The sequence below is a fragment of the Eumetopias jubatus genome, unplaced genomic scaffold (assembly GCF_037043125.1).
Source record: "Eumetopias jubatus isolate StellerSeaLion01/CBP00866 unplaced genomic scaffold, mEumJub1_p1.0 scaffold_12, whole genome shotgun sequence".
In the NCBI taxonomy this organism is placed as follows: domain Eukaryota; kingdom Metazoa; phylum Chordata; class Mammalia; order Carnivora; family Otariidae; genus Eumetopias; species Eumetopias jubatus.
This window is the reverse complement of record NW_028274818.1, coordinates 80,928,629-80,945,199: the sequence shown is the minus strand read 5'-3', so window position 1 is coordinate 80,945,199 and position 16,571 is coordinate 80,928,629. Positions and strand designations below refer to the sequence as shown.

Genomic DNA, 16,571 nt, shown 5'->3' with positions numbered 1-16,571 from the left:
TTCTTCCCCCCAAGCACCCAGTTTCTAAAGAGACAGTTCTGCGGTGGGTTGCACGTTTTCTGAGGAGACGATGCTAGCATCTTTCATAGATTTCCTTTTCTCTTGGTGTTTGGGCTGAGCAAGTGGTCGTAAAAGATGTTGACTCCGACCAGCGGATTGTGTGGGGATGGGTTCCCCTGACAGTTTACAGTCTGCTGTTTCACAGGCTGTGCAGACATTGCCTTTGTATAATGCTTAGTTTAACATTTTTATTTGATGTAATTTGATATGGTTCATTTGATGGGGATTGTTCAGATGAGCTGCTGGTTTTCTTTCTTTCTCCCCCCCTCCCCTTGTTTCTAGTATTGTTATCTGTTTAAGAAAGGCCATGGGTTGGCTTCAGGACAGATGTCGGGTAACGCTCTATTTGTCAAAACATCAAGTGACTACACTGAAAACTGTGTGCCCCCCTCCCGGGTGACATTAAAATAACTGATGCCACAGTAAGTCCCCTCCGGCCAGTGGTTGCCTTCGTATTTTATACAAGTGCTTTAGTGAGCAAAATAAATGAGCTTGTTTTGTGAGAGATGTCTGTATGCTTCCTACCCTGGATGATAAAATTAGTTTTTTATAGCACATAAATATGTATAATGATGAGCCCTGCATACAAGGTTCTTATGAAGTGCTTTTACTGCTGTGCCTTGAAGGAAGTACCAAGACCATTTGCAAGTACAGTAGGGCTGGCAGTCATTAAAGGTTTCAGTTTTCCTTGGGAAGGCTTGGGACTTGGGGTGAGCCTCAAATTAATTCACTGCTCAGATTGTGTTGAGATGAGATTTTACTTCACGTCTCTGTATCCCAGTCTTCAGTGGTGTGAGAGGAATGCAGTTTTACTTGGAAATCTCTCTCCTTTTTCTTTTTCTTTTTTTTTTTTTTTTTTTTTGAGATAAAGCTTTTTAGGAACAGAAGTGTCGTCTGGAAGAAAGCAGATGAACAAATGCAAATTTTTGCTCTTCGAATGAAATAGTGTGTTTCTAGGAGGAAGAATGAAGAGTCTCGTGACTTCAGGTTTTTCTTTTTGCCAGGGAAGGAGACCAGATAAGCACTGTTGTTCTTTATGCAGACTTGCCATGACATTAGAAATCCTTCGGGATCATTCAGGCCTGGCTTTATGTGCCCAGATCTGACATCGCCTAAGATACACTCTTGTATTCCGGCACCTCTAGATCTCTCCCAACCTGGGATGTGCCAATTCACTGGTTTTCCTGAGGGCGATCACAGTGTGTGGGCCAGGTGTGCCTGGGAAGCCTGATGCCCACACACCCCAGGGTAGCAGCTCCTTCTGCACCGCAAACGTGGGAAGGCTGTCCCTTTCATCTCTGACAGCTAGGCTTTTCTTGCTGCCTGTCATTCCCATTGCCTTGAAATTTCAGCCTACCCAAAGCTCTTGCTCAAACGGCAGCCTCATGTTGTGTGTCTGGGCTCTGCTATGATTTAATCAGCCCTTAGAGCATTCCCCCCATAAAAACGTTTTTGGAGGCTTGTATCTCAAGCTCTTGCTTCACATATACCCACTAGGGGCTTGGGTAGTGATTGAGGATTAAAAAGCTGACTTGTCCCTGGATGCTCCTGCTGGAACTCCTCCAGGCTTACCATTTCACATCGAGGCTTTGGAAACAGCTCAGGTTAAAAGTCAAATGTGAGAGGTGCACCCAGCAGAAGGAGGGGCGGGGGCGGCCTTTATTGTAGATATAGTAGTGAGAAGCTTCGGGTCTCCGTCCTGTCTCTGCTCCCTTGCTGGCCACATATAAGCCACTGAACTTGGAAAAACCTGCTTTCTCATTCCTGGTATAATGAGGCCAGTGCTTATCTACCTGTCCTGCAGACGCCAGAGGATCAAATAAGCTGAACATATAATGATAAATATTGTTATTTTATTCAGGAATTTTGTACTTAAAAATATATATATACTTTTTTCTGATCGGAACACAAAATACCCACTCATAATTCCACCAGCCCCCCTCCCCAAAAATCACTTCATTTTAATGAATGTCCTAGCAGTGTGTTTTCTGTGTCTACTTCATTTACTAATTGAGATTATACTAGTTCTATGATTTTGTTAACTTAAAAAAATACAATAATGAATTTTCAAAAGATATTAAAACTAGTTGCCAATGTCATGTGGATGATGTTCAGTGGTTTGTAGGGTGGCTATAGAGTGGTCCACTTATAACATAACCTTTGTGGTTAGACCTGTCGTCAGTAAGCACTTCCCCTGCACTGCAACGGGCATGACCATTTTTTGCCAGTTGCTTCTTATAAGCGGCCATTGACACACCACTCTGATTCGCTCTCTTTCTCTGCCTTCAGACATAGCACTGGAAGGCACGCTGCTGTGGGAGCAGAATTAAATATTTTCTTTCATTTCCGAGTAGAATCATTGATTTTTTTTTTAAAGATTTTATTTATTTATTTGACAGAGAGAGAGAGACAGCGAGAGAGGGAACACAAGCAGGGGGAGTGGGAGAGGGAGAAGCAGACTTCCCACTGAGCAGGGAGCCCGATGCGGGACTCGATCCCAGGACCTTGAGATCATGACCTGAGCCAAAGGCAGACGCTTAACCGACTGAGCCACCCAGGTGCCCCAGAATCATTGATTTTTTATATATAGATATGGTAATGCAGAATTTTAAAGAACTGTAAGGGTCTTTTCAGTTCCCAGAGATTTGAGCCTCTTGTGAATAGTGTTCCTGAATCACCTTCGGGACTTCCTGCGTGTGTTTTGAATATCACTTTTGCCCTCTGTGTTTTTTGAGCTTAGCTGCATAAAATGGGTTAACACTGGCATCCTTGTGCAATCCCTTTTTATTCACTAGACAACGGGGGAATGGTTCAGATAAGCCATAGTCCAAGGCAAGCTGTTGTGTCATCAAAGAATGACCTTCGATCTTAGTGTAGTTCTTAGAGCAGCCTTGTGTGCTTTGTGGTTGCCAGAATGAGTGTCTGAAACTTGTTGGTAAGGTCAGAGAATTTTGATAAGGTGAGAGGTAGCTGATTCAGTGTGTTGTGCCTGTTATCACGCAAGTGTTTGCTGGTCTTTGGTGCCGCGTTAGTGCTAAATAATGTGTGATGCTAGAGGTGATCATTTGAAGCCAATTCACAGAACCAGGTTGGGCTTTTGCAATGAGTTGTAAGAGAGTAGTATTAGTAATCTTTTTTCTCTGTCTCCTTAAAATCAAGAATCATAGTGGTCAGCAGTGATTTCCCCCAATTTATCTCTTGCAGAGAAGCTAGTTGCTTGCCACGGTTGAGCTCCTGGTTTCAGGGAGTGGTAGAAGACTTAAGTTATTGCTTCCTGGATTTTGAGGTAGTCCTTGGTATATGTTTCGATAGTTTTGTGTTTTTCTAAGCCAGACTCATTTAATGTAAACAAATCATTGAGACTAATGCTTTTTGGAGAAGTTTGCACACATATTGGTCATTATTATGCTGGTTGGTTAATGAATCATTATTTTTTAAAAGTTTTTTTGTTATGTTAATCACCATACATTACATCATTAGTTTTTGATGTAGTGTTCCATGATTCATTGTTTGTGCATAACACCCAGTGCTTCCACGCAGAACGTGCCCTCTTTAATACCCATCACCAGGCTAACCCATCCCCCCACCCCCGATTAATGCATCATTATTAATGGCAGCACAACATTGAACATGCTCTTTTCGTGTTCTGTTAATTCAGTGATTCTCAGTCTCCTGAGTTTCTGAGTCAGCAGGTCTCAGATAGGGCCTGGGGATTTGCATTTCTAACAGGTTCCCAGGTGGTACTGATGTTGTTGATCTGGGGAACTGCATTTTGATAAGGGCTCAAGAGTCTGGGTTCCTAAGAAGTTTTATATCTGGAATGGAATTCTTCAGTGACCAGCAAGCCTTCTCACACAGTCTAGGCCACAGTGTCATACTGCCCAGGTCTGAAAAGGATGTTGGCGGATGGCTTTTTGTGAGTGCCACACAGCATATGAGGGACTCTTTGGAGATAAATGCATTGTGCACAGCTTACGCTGTGTAGCCCATTAAAGAGGCTGACCTGAAGTCACCTAGTCTGATGAGCAAAAGAGTTTGCTGTGCTTTACTGTTGGATCATTCCAGACATGTGAGGTAACAGACATTAACGGCATCATCAGTCATATAATTGTAGAAACTAAAAACCTGATAGATGCCAAAAAGGGTAAACTTTGTTTCGAGGCATCTAGGATGTGAACTTGAATTTACGGTTTCTTAGGAGAGAATCCTGGTGTAAAATTGGTGGTTGTATCGAATAAAAGTTTTAATCTTAATCTTTGACAGAGTTAGTGTCAACCCTTTTAGCCAATAAGCGCTGAAATAATACTTCTTCAAGGAGGCTTGTGGGAATGTGGCAAGACTCCCACCCTGTCACATCTTCACTGAATTGCAGCCATCTTGAATCTTTACTAAAATAGAAATACCGTTTTGTGCAGGTGTTGGTCTGAGTGTCTTTGATATCTGCAGAGGAAGGCCTCTGCAAGAGCATGCATCAGTACAATTCTCAGGGAAGGAGCACCCTTGCGTGTGTTTATCAGCATTGCTGCTTGCCCAGTGCATTCCTTCCTGTGTGAGAATGAACACTGTTGTGCAGATGATCCATATGTGAAGTCTTTCATCAGATCATCTCAGGGAGGTGTCAGCCTTTTGACAGCCAGTTTGTAGGAGGCATGCATATAACGAAATGTTGTAATTTTACTTCAGAAGGGCAGAGATGTGACCAGAGCTGCGGCTTGCAGACAGCCTGGCATACGGGGGTGGGAGGCCACTGGGGAGTTGACTTTGGTTCAGTTCCAGCGACGCTCAGCTCCAGTTTTAGGGTCGGTTTCCCAATTGCAGGGCTTTCTCCAGAGATGCAGGCTGCCAAGGCACACACAGAGTTGGTTTGCGTGTTCCTCCAGGCTTGGGGGCTATTCATTTTTCTCTAAAGCCCAGACATGGAGGCATTGGAGAAGAGTGAGAAGTGCTATTAATAATTTATTTGAAAGGGGTTTCTATTTAGTGAAAGTGTTGAGCAGGCAAACAAGATAGTGTGGAATTAACTAACTGTAAAAAAAAAATCTATTGAGTCTTTTAGCTAAGAACAGATTTTTACTTATTTTAGTCAGGGGTGAAATTCAGATGAAATATCAGAGAACAAATTGTCTGTTGGGTGACAAAAGATACCCTTCAAAAAAAGTTTTGAGACACTTACATGGTGAGATCAGTTAGGGAGGTCTCCTTTTAAAAGTGTAATTCTTTTGCTGTTTATAGGATAATAGGTTTTCTCAGTTTCTTAGGTCCCATGATTTTAGGAATAAAACAGTATTTAAAAAAAAGAAATCAAGCAATTGCAGACTCAGACATGTGATTTTACCTTATATTCCTCTCCCTGTGACAGGTAAGATAGTGCACAGGATACACGAGATTGATTTAACTGGCATTTTTAGTCATGTGTCTCTAAAAGAGTCTATTTCCCCTTGGCCTCTCGGTTCTGGTGGCCTTTTTTTTCTTTCTTTCTTTTTTTAAAAAAGATTTTGTTTATTTGAGAGAGAAAGAGAGAGCAAGCATGAGCGGGGTGAGGGGCAGAAGCAGAGAGAGAATCTCAAGCAGACTCTGTGCTCAGTGCAGAGCCTGACTCGGGGCTCGAACTCACTTCCCTGACATCACAACCTGAGCCGGAACCAAGAGTTGGACGCTCAACCAATTGAGCCACCCAGGTGCCCCTATTTTCTTTTTTGAGTTTCAAAGATAATAGTAAAAGGAATTTTAAAAAATGAAGCTCAGTTTCCCAAAATCTTTGGCTTTTTTTTTTTTAGTGAGGGTGGAGGGATATTTTTATTTCTTAGTTTAATGATAAATATTTTACAAAGCTGTAATCATAGTATAAAATTTGGGACCTTAAAGAAAGTTTTTATTTAAATTCCAGTTAACATATAGTGTAATATTAGTTTCAGGTATATAGTATAGTGATACACCTCTTGTATGTCTCACCCGGTGCTCATCACAAGTGCGCTCCTTAATCCCCATCACCTGTTCCCCCATCCTTCCCATCTCCCCTCCCCTCTGGTGACCATCAGTTTGTTCTCTATAGTTAAGCGTCTGTTTCTTGGTTTGTGTCTCTCTCTCTCTTATTTTCCTTTGCTCGCTTGTTTTGTTTCTTAAATTCCACATATAAGTTAAATCTTAACGGTTTTTGTCTTTCTCACTGGTTTGTTTTGCTTAGCATAATGCACTCTAGCTCCATCCAGTTGCAAATGGCAAGATTTCATTCTTTTTTATGGCTGAATAGTAGTCCATTGTATATATACACCACATCTTTATCCGTTTGCTGATGGACATTTGGGCTCTCTCCATAGTTTGGCTATTGTAGATAATGCTGCTGTAAACGTCGGGGTGCATGTATCCCTTTGAATTAGAATTTCTGTATTTTTTGGGTAAATACCTAGAAGCACAATTGCTGGGTCATAGGGAAGTTCTATTTTTAACTTTTTGAGGAACCTCCATACTGTTTTTCAGAGTGGCTGCACCAGTTTGCATTCCCACGATGGAGCTAGAGAGTATTATGCTAAGTGGAGTCAGTTAGAGAAAGACAAATACCATATGATTTCACCCAAACGTGGAATTTAAGAAACAAACAAATGAGCTTAGGGAAGAAAAAGAAAGAGGCAAGCTAAGAAACACAGTCTTAACTCTAGACAACAAACTGATGGTCACCAGAGTGGGGGTGGGCATAGGGGGCGGATGGTTGAAATACGTGATGGGGATTAAGGGGTGCACTTGTGATGAGCACTGGGTGATGGATGGAAGCCCTGAATCACTATATTGTACACCTGAAACTGATATAACACTGAACGTTAACTGGAATTTATTTTATTTTATTTTTATTTTTTTAAAGATTTTATTTATTTGACACAGAGAGAGAGAGAGAGCACAAGCAGGGGGAGCAGCAGGCAGAGGGAGAGGGAGAAGCAGGCTCTCCGCTGAGCAAGGAGCCCAATGCGGGGCTTGATCCCAGGACCCTGGGATTGTGACCTGAGCTGAAGGCAGCCGCTTAACCAACTGAGCCACCCAGGTGCCCCTAACTGGAATTTAAATAAAAACTTAAAAAAAAAAAAAGATTCCAATGTCACTTTTACAGAAGTAGAAAGAAAATCCTAAAATGTTTTGAAGTTTTCATAGTTACTTGGATTGTTTAATACTCTTTTGAAATGATGAACTATAATTTACTGACCACCCCCCCATCTTATTGAACCTTAAGGTCGATTTTGATTTGGGAGGTATTTGACAGTATAGCAATAAACAAGCAAAACAAGATAGTGTGGAATTAACTGTAAAAAAAAAATCTATTGAGTCTTTTAGTTAAGAACAGATTTTTACTTATTTTAGTCAGGCTAAAATTTAGATGAAATATCAGAGAGCAAATTGTTGATTCAGCTTTTATTCCTCTGTTGAAATTAGGGTAAAAATTTTAAATTATTTTTATGGTGCTTGATATGTTCCATTAACTTTTAAATTAAGGGTGTTTTTTAAATTTATTTGGCTTTTAGAATTTGGGGACTATCTCTAAATTTACTAAATGGAAAATTGGAAATTTTATGAAGCGTAAAAATATGGAGCCTTTTCACCCAGGAATAACCTCATAGGTTCTGGTTGGCAATAGTAGTCATAGCTGCCATCGCGGAGAAACTCCTTTGTGCCGGGTGCTCTGTATGTCTGAGTGTGTCTTCCAGCATTACCAGTATTATTGATTTAATTGGGTGAAACAGATCCTAGAACCAGAACATTATGCTTGAGCCTAAGTCAGTGAACTAAAAATAAAATTGGTTTCGGGCGCCTGGGTGGCTCAGATGGTTAAGCGTCTGCCTTCGGCTCAAGTCATGATCCCAGGGTTCTGGGATCGAGTCCCGCATCGGGCTCCCTGCTCTTTGGGAGCCTGCTCCTTCCTCTGCCTCTCTCTCTCTCTCTATGTCTCCTGAATAAAAAAAAAAAGGTTTCTTAGCCATAGGATTTGGTTGATTAAATTGTAGGCCAGGCAACAAGTTCTTAAACCACAGAGTACCATGACTTCGTTTTTTTTGGCATTAACCGAACAGTGTTCTTTACACTGATGGTTCCATTTGTAAACTAGATCATGCCCTGCTTAGCTTTTGAATGCCTGGTAATAATGTGCCTTAATTGTGGGTCAGTGAAGCCAAACTAATTGCTTGTTGGGCTCTTGGATTGCTGTTTTAATTTTCTGTATAATGCAGTCTCTACCAGAAACGCACTATGTATTGTCATCTAAGTAAAACTTATTAAAATCATCTTGCACACAACAGAATGCCTGATATTTTGTCCATAATCTTGCAAATTAAAAAAAAAATCGAATGGCATTACAGAGAGTTGTAATTTACAAGTACTCCTTTTTAAGAGCCTTTGTATCCTTTCCTTTGGAAGGTATACATAAAATGACTGCTAAATGTTTTATATCAGTGAATAGCTTTCTTTACCAAGTGTTGTTTTGCTTTGTGCTTTAATATGTTTGAAACAACAGTAATGGCGTGAGCTTCTCAGATGGTATCGTATTTCAGACTGTGTAATTCACCCAGTAAGATTGGTATTTATCCAGTGACTTTCCATTTCAGTAAAAAAAAAAAAAAGATATCTGTGCTGTGATTCTCAGCTCACAAAACACCAATCATAGGGGTTCCCTTTATAAATTGTAGGAAAAGTTCAGAAGTCTGTAAGATAGTTAGCATTCTGTAACGTTTGATTTCTCTCAGTCTCCTTTGACCAATGAGCAGACCTGCAGAGGACTTTGTTTTGACTCTTTGATTACTAATTTCATTCATTTAGCTAATAATTTATTGAGTAGCTGTTGAGTGCCAGGAACTTTTGTAGGTTTTGGGGATACCAAAGATTGATTTTTTTCTATTTATGATAAATATTTAGTCCTCGAGAAAAAAAATCTTTGAGACAAATCATAAGAGCTTTTTTTTTAAAGATTTATTTATTATTTATTTTGAGAGCGAGAATGAGAGAGAGAGAGAGAGAGAGAGCGCACATGAGGGGGGGAGGGGCAGAGGGAGAAGTAGACTCCCCGCCGAGCGGGGAGCCCGATGCGGGACTCGATCCCGGGACTCCAGGATCATGACCTGAGCCGAAGGCAGTCGCCTAACCAACTGAGCCACCCAGGCGCCCTCATAAGAGCTTTTTAAAATGGTTTCAGAAATGGAATGATATAAATAAGAAGCATCTAGTAAAGAATTTAATAGATGCTTGTATCGGGTTTTTCATAGAAGTTAGCCCATTACCTGTTTTTCTTTTCTTTTTGTAGGTTATTTCTTATGAGAGTCATGGATATCCCCTATCTAAACTTGGAAGGACCAGACTGTAAGTGAATTTTTATTTTCTCATTGCATCTGCACATTGAAGTGTGTGGTCTGGAAGGGATAACAGGAAAAGTATTACTGAAGAAAGAGCTTTATTCACTTAAAAACAGGCAGTGATTTTGTGGTTGATATGAATAGTATGCAAGTTAATGGTGCCCTTGGGTCTTGATTAACTCATCTCTGTACTTACATTTTCCAGTTTATGCATGAGTTGAATTTTCAAAGAATATATATCTTCTCTTCATTATTTCGTTTTCACTCAGAGCTCTAAATTCCTAATTTCCTATAAATACACAATAAATTTTGAGATGGCTAGCTATGTCAGTAACCATAAGTTCTCTGTTTTCCAGTCATTTGAGTATGTATATACTTGAGTTGGGTAGAGGGTTTTTTTTTTTTTTTTCCTCTTTGAAAACCTTGGAAGGCCTGTCTATTTGGGAGGTGGTTGCTGCTGCTTTGGATTATTCTCTATTTTCTCCTCCTCGCTGTCCCACTCCTCTTTTCCATTGCTCTCTTTCTAGCCTTGGTTTATTTGCCTTAAAATCCATGCCACAGGGGTGTAGAAATGGGTGATCTGTACCTGATGATAATAGTCATTGCAGTGATATGCGGAGTACATGTGTTGCACTCCAGATTAGACTTCTATTTTGATGCACTATTCTCACAACAGTTCTGCAAGCTAAATACCATCATTCCCAATTGATAGCCACGAGTGGCTAGAGCAGTTTGGTCTCTTGCTCAGAGGTGCACAGTTAAGCGGCGGGTCTGAGATTAGAACACAAGACTGACTCAGGACTGCCTCTCCTTAACCTCAGTCCATTGGATTTGGACGTTGCACTAAATAAACATGCGGACAACTAGATTAATAGGAGAAAAACACTTAGTGAAATGTCTTGAACAAAGCAGTCTTTTTTTTTTTTTAATTCCCTTGAAATAATTTTCACCGGAACTTCATGAGCAAAGACGGTCTGCATAGAATTATCAGGGTTCAAACCGTTGTGGGTTCTAGGAAGTATCAGAGCCCAAGTTGAGGCTAAGATGGCAGAGTCCTGCCATTCCTAAAAATACGTTTAGGAGTTGTTTGGTAATCATGAGTCATTCCCAGCAATTTCTCAGGTTAGCTGGGGATTAGTTTCATTGAAGAACCACTGGTGTATCATTCACTTTTCAGCTGTCAACCTCTTATCAAAAATTTGTCCCATAGTGCAACCGAAACGTGATCATGTTCTCCATGTGACTTTCCCCAAAGAGTGGAAAACCAGCGACCTTTACCAGCTTTTTAGTGCCTTTGGTAAGTAAATCATAAGTCCATATGTAGTTTTAGAATTTTGCTATGTTTTTGGTCTGTCCAGGTGGCTGTAGGTATATATGACAGCCTCAACTTGGATATGAAAGAATATTACTATGCAAGGGTTTAGTCTCACTCGTGGAATTTTTCAGGGTTTAGTATATTGGTATCTTCGTACTGACATGATCTGAGGCACTTTTAATAGCACCCCATAATAGAGTGCTGTTATTAATCCACGGAAAGCAGAATACTATTGCTATGACTGCCCTTACTGCTGACCATGGAAAATAAACCTAGGCTGAGAATAAATCATTTTTAAGATTAAGTTCAGAGAGAAGGTCCATTTCATAAGGGCAGGTGGTCACTGCTTGACATTGAATAGTCCAAGCAGACGAACGCAGATGTTCGAGAGGGCCAACAGATGAGTTATGTGTGCGGTAGGGCAGTTCTTCTAATTCCTTTTTATCAGGTCAGGTGATAGGTTGAAATGAACCATCTTCTGATTAGGGTTTGTAAAGACTTTTCTGACTGTAAGTCTTAGCAGTGCCTGTTTATTTTAACAAATATTCAAGCTGTTCTCTTTGGAAATTCTTGGATAAAGTAAAGACAGCACAAACCTAAATGGCCAGTAATTAGACTGTTTAGTAAATGTTTATATACTGCCAAAACAGGGTAGTATGTAGCCATTTAAAAAAATATTTGAAGAGTTTATGAAAAGATGGTAAAGTGTTTATGTTTTAACATTTAGTGTAAAAAGCAGATACAAAGTAGAGTTCCTATATAACGAATATTTTTTTAATACTTTGTATAGACATCAGACTGAAAGGAGGCCTCATGCTATTATCACTGATTGTTTTAGATAAGTTTTTTTTCCTTCCTTATTATGCTTTTTTATATTTTGTATTTTTATTTTTTAGGGAGGGAGGGAGAGAGAGAGAGACAGGGAGAGAGAGTAAGAAGAGGGGAGGGGCAGAGGGAGAGGGAGAGAATATTAAGGAGACTCCATGTCCAGCACAGAGCCTGACAAGGGGCTCGATCTCATGACCCTGAGATCGTGACCTGAGCCGAAATCAAGAACTTAACCAACGGAGCCACCGAGGTGCCCCAGCTTTTCTGTGTTTTCTAAAATAAGCATCTATTTATTTGCTTTTATAAGCAAAACACTTTACAGACTTAATTTTTAGAAAAGTGAAAGCAGGTATGTTTCAGGAAGGTTATCCTAGTCTTTGCAGATGGTCTCAACAACTTCTGAAATTCTAGTCCTACTTTTTAATTTAAATACAGATCTAGAAATGCAGTTGAATTTCACAGCTCATTTCTTTTGAGAGCTTTTGATGTTGTTGCTGTTTTTTCTCATCTTGTATTATTAAGTTCTTACCCCTATGTAGTCACCCTTTAATTGGCTAAATTAAGTAGAATGTTCTGAGTAGAATTTTGTTTTCATTTTAATTAAAAAGAATCAGTTGTGTGATATCGGACAAGTAGCCTCTCTCTCTCTTTGTGTCCTCATCAGAGACGATGACAGTGATGATGGTGATACCCCTTACTACATAAGCATTTCATGAGGATTAAATGCGCTGATTCATGGAAGGCATTTAGAATAGTATGTGGCGCATACTAACTACTTAGGGCATGTTCACTATTATTATTTATCTAAAATACACAAGGTGGAGGAGTGACTTTTGTAATTGAGAAAGTCATTATGGCACCTTGCTGTGCAGCAGGGAGTGAGGTATTGTCCTGTGACAGTGAGACAGAGCAGTTTGCAAGCATTCATAGCCTTTGAAAATTTTGGTAGGAATTAAAATATTTTTTCATTACTAAATTCCAGTGATGTTGACCCACTTCTAATTCTAGTCTTCTCATGTTTTTTCAAGAAGAGTGGTAGCCAAATAATTAGGCCTCTGCTTTCCCTTTGGTTTTCTGCCCCGCCACTCCTCTCCTTCCTTGCCCCTAGTGCTCTCCTGTGTTCTGTTGTGTCTGCAGCTAGTTAGCCTTTCTTTCTTTCTTTTTTTTTTTTTAAGATTTTATTTATTTATTTGACAGAGAGACACAGCGAGAGAGGGAACACAAGCAGGGGGAGTGGGAGAGGGAGAAGCAGGCTTCCCGCGGAGCAGGAAGCCCGATGCGATGCGGGGCTCAATCCCAGGACCCTGGGATTATGACCTGAGCCAAAGGCTTAACCACTGAGCCACCCAGGCGTCCCTAGTTAGCCTTTCTTTAAGATTTGTCTCTTCATGTGAAAATCGTTCTGTTTCACTAGACTGCTTTCTGCCCCTCTCAGTGGCTTTTCTCTATTAGTCTCTCTTGGTTTTCTCTCTCTGATGCTTTCTTTTCCTTTGTTCCTCTTCTGCTGTTTTCCTCACTTGGCCTTGACACCAATGTTGAATTTTTTTGTACTTTTTGCTACATTGATTTATTTTATGTTTCCCATTCGTAATTTCCAAAGTTTGTGTCTCTGAAAATTTAGAAAGATGTGTTTTTGAATTTATGTGGTCTCTGATTTTTTTGGTGATCTTTTTCTTTTTTTTTTTTAAAGATTTATGTATTTATTTGAGAGAGAGAAGAGAGAGTGCAAACAGGGGAAGGGGCAGAGGGAGAGAATGTCCAAGCAGACTTCCACTGAGTGCAGAGCCCAATGTGGGGCTCGGCGTGGGGCTCAGTCTCACGACCCATGAGGATCAGGACCTGACCTGAAACCAAGAGTCGACGCTTAACCGACTGCACCACGCAGGTGCTCCTGTTGTGATCTTGATAGGAAAGAAATTGCAGCTCTGGCATGAGATTGGGCTGAAAGATGAAGTGCCGCAGGATTTAATCCAGAAGGATCTTTCTTTTGGTTTTAAAGCACATTTTTAAAGCTGCTTTTTTTTCCCTCCTGGCTTGTCTCTTTTCTTGAAGGGTTCACTATAACTTCTGTGGTAGATTTAAGTTTTAGCTCTCTGTGGTGCCTAGATTTTGATCACATTTTAAACCAGCACCTCATCACTGTTGAAATTAACGCATATTCTGAAATATATCAGATATGCAAATGAAGTCTGGTAGTGATCTAATTGGCCATATGTTCTCTTTACTTTTACTTCAACATTGCAGGTAACATTCAGATATCCTGGATTGATGACACATCAGCATTTGTTTCTCTCAGCCAGCCCGAACAAGTGCAGATTGGTAAGTGCTTTGGACATTTGTTTTGTATATTAATAAAGTGGGAGCTCGCCCTCCTTATACTGTGGGTTCACTCAGCTGATTCACAAGCATTGCTGCCTGGGTGGTTTAGAGCTGTCTCTAAAATAAAGGAGATAATTAGTGAGTATCATGTGTAGGTGAGAAAAAAAGACCAATTTATTAATTCATTAGATATACTATGTAATACATTGCTTCACTTACCTCCTTTCTGTTCCCTTCCCATGGCACTTTTTCTAAAATGAGTTGCAGATTTGCTTGGAGAATTAGAAGTAGCAAATTGAGAGGAATGGGGAACACCGCTGTTCGCTCGTCTCCATCCTTTTTCCATTTATTTATAAGTTTGTGTGCTCTATTCATTTCATTAAACCAAAAGATATTTTATTTGCTTTTAAAGTAGGATGGTAGAAAGATGGAGCACCACATCTCTTACTGGGCCCTAAATAATTTTGTTATTAACCATCTCAAAATGTTCTATTTCCTTAGGATGAAAAGCTATTGAATAAAATATGTGTTGTTCAGCTACTTATTCAAATAGATTTCAAGTTTCTCTGGTGCTTGATAATGTAAGAGGGGTAATATTATAAAGTGGTATGCCTAATTAAATTTTTTAAAGATTTTATTCATTTATTTGAGAGAGAGCGAGGGCAGCATGAATGAGGGGGAGGGGCACAAGGAGAGGGAGAAGCAGACTCCCCACTGGGAAGGGAGCCCAACACTGCGCTCCGTCCAAGGATTCTGAAACCATGACCTGAGCCAAAGGCAGATGCTTAACTGACTGAGCCAAAGGTGCCACATACTAAAACTATATTTCTGAGAATGTAACTACATGAGTAATTATTACAGGAAAACTTCCACAAATATACACATTCAGATCAGAGTATTTTGGTGTTTCTTCTTAATGCTGTGGCCATTGCAGGAATATAGGCTATGTTGTAGTGAGAAGCTTAGGCTCTGGAATCATGCTGCTACTCTACCTATAGTTGTGTGACCTTGAGCAGGTTATTAAACCTTGAGAAGCTTCTTCTTATCTCTGTAAACTGAGGATGATAGTACGGACTTACCGGGGTTATTGTTAGGATTCCATGGGATTATATATATATATGTATGTATTATACATACATATATATATATAAAGCTTGGCCTAGCTTTGAACTTTTATGATAGTTATTTAATAGTGGATTGCAGTGTGAGAGGTACTTTGGGAGCACGTGACACCAAGAATTGGTGTTGGATGCTGGGCGTGAATGCGGTCGCTTGTTAAATGTTTCGGTGTCTGCATATTTCTCTGATCCACTCCCCCACAATCCTTGGAAAGACCATTGAGATGGCACCCAAAGGGACTGATTATTAGAGAGCTAAAGATAACTTCAGGGAGGGGGAAGGGACGCTGAGACTGAGAGCAAAGTGAGAGGTCCTGTGGCCGCAAGGACACGGAACTAGAACTCCCGGCTGGAGGTCTGGTTGCACCCCTTCTGCTCAGCATCACTGTTCAGCCTTCCTGCTGGTCACACTTGGGTGACATTGAAACTCTGCAGTGGGATGGAAGGAGATGCACGGGCTTCGAAGCCAGACTGCCCCACGGACTAACCTTGCCCCCACCACCTGTCAGCCATGTGTCTTTGGGCAGGTTACGTAAACTCCCTAAGCCACAGGCTTCTCCTTTGAGAGGTGGAGGTGGTGATGGGTACTTTGTGAAATGAGATCACGGACATTTAGTGCCCAGCAGGGAGCTCGGCGCTGCACAAGCAGGGCTTGACAAATGCTGGGGAGTTATTAAAATACCTGCTTGGTCTCCCTTGCTATGAACAGTACAAATGGGAGTGTGTAAAAGTGCTTGGAAATCTCTAAGACGCTAGCTGGTGGTGTCTGCTTGCAAATACAAGCATATGGGTGTCAGTGCTTCTTTTCACGTTGCTGCTAAACCACATCTGCTGTCCAGTGATTTGCTCTCCCACTTATGACTGAAAGATGCCTCACATGGTAGCTTTCCAGCTCAGTATTTCAGTCCTCAATACCCGACATCTGGGAGCTGCATTGCAGAATCGCATTGCCACAGAAGCACCTGCCGTGTGATTTTTTGCCCACGTGTGTTGCTTCCCCGAAGGCAACATTGAGTCCATCGTCTTCCCCACTGACTCCTTCTCTAGTGCCTGGAGTGCACCGTGGCTGAAGTAACTCAGTGTTTGTGTGAGCGGGTAACACAGGGAAGAGGCCAAGATGGAATTGTGAGCTTTTTACCTTTTTCCTCCTAGATGAAGTAGATGACTGTTGTCTCTCCATAGATGCAGCTTTACTGGTAAAGTCTAAGTTTCCACTATCCTCTCTTACACAAAAGACAATGCTTTTGTTTGTTTGTTTGTTTGTTTTGAGAGAGAGAGAGCGTGTACCAGTGGGGTGGGTGTAAGGGGGGGTGGAAGGGCAGAGGGAGAGGGAGAAGCTCAGCAGGAAGCCTGACTTGGGGCTCGATCCCAGGACCCCAGGATCATGACCCAAGCCGAAGGCAGACGCTTAACTGACAGAGCCACCGAGGTGCCCCCCAAAGACAACTCTTCACATAAATACCTGGCCATTTGCGTGTGCTGTGCCTGTGAGCCTGTGAGCCTACTTCTCTTTGCCACAAGCCACCTTTGATTCTGCCCTCGTCTTCCTCCAGAGCTTGGCTGTGTCCCACTTCCCTCCTCATCTCAGCTTAAACATCCATTTCT

At 41.1% G+C, this 16,571-nt stretch overlaps 1 protein-coding gene across 4 annotated transcripts in view; it reads left to right on the top strand.

Annotated features, from left to right (window-relative positions):
• PARN (poly(A)-specific ribonuclease) overlaps positions 1–16,571 on the top strand; it is a 208,354-nt gene that overhangs the window by 44,355 nt on the left and 147,428 nt on the right. For all 4 annotated transcript variants that reach the window (XM_088017379.1, XM_088017378.1, XM_028117504.2 and 1 more), the window contains exons 19-21: positions 9,338–9,393; positions 10,597–10,683; positions 13,774–13,848. In XM_088017379.1, coding sequence (XP_087873505.1) covers positions 9,338–9,393; positions 10,597–10,683; positions 13,774–13,848 — 218 coding nt within the window. The remainder of the gene's footprint in view (positions 1–9,337; positions 9,394–10,596; positions 10,684–13,773; positions 13,849–16,571) is intronic.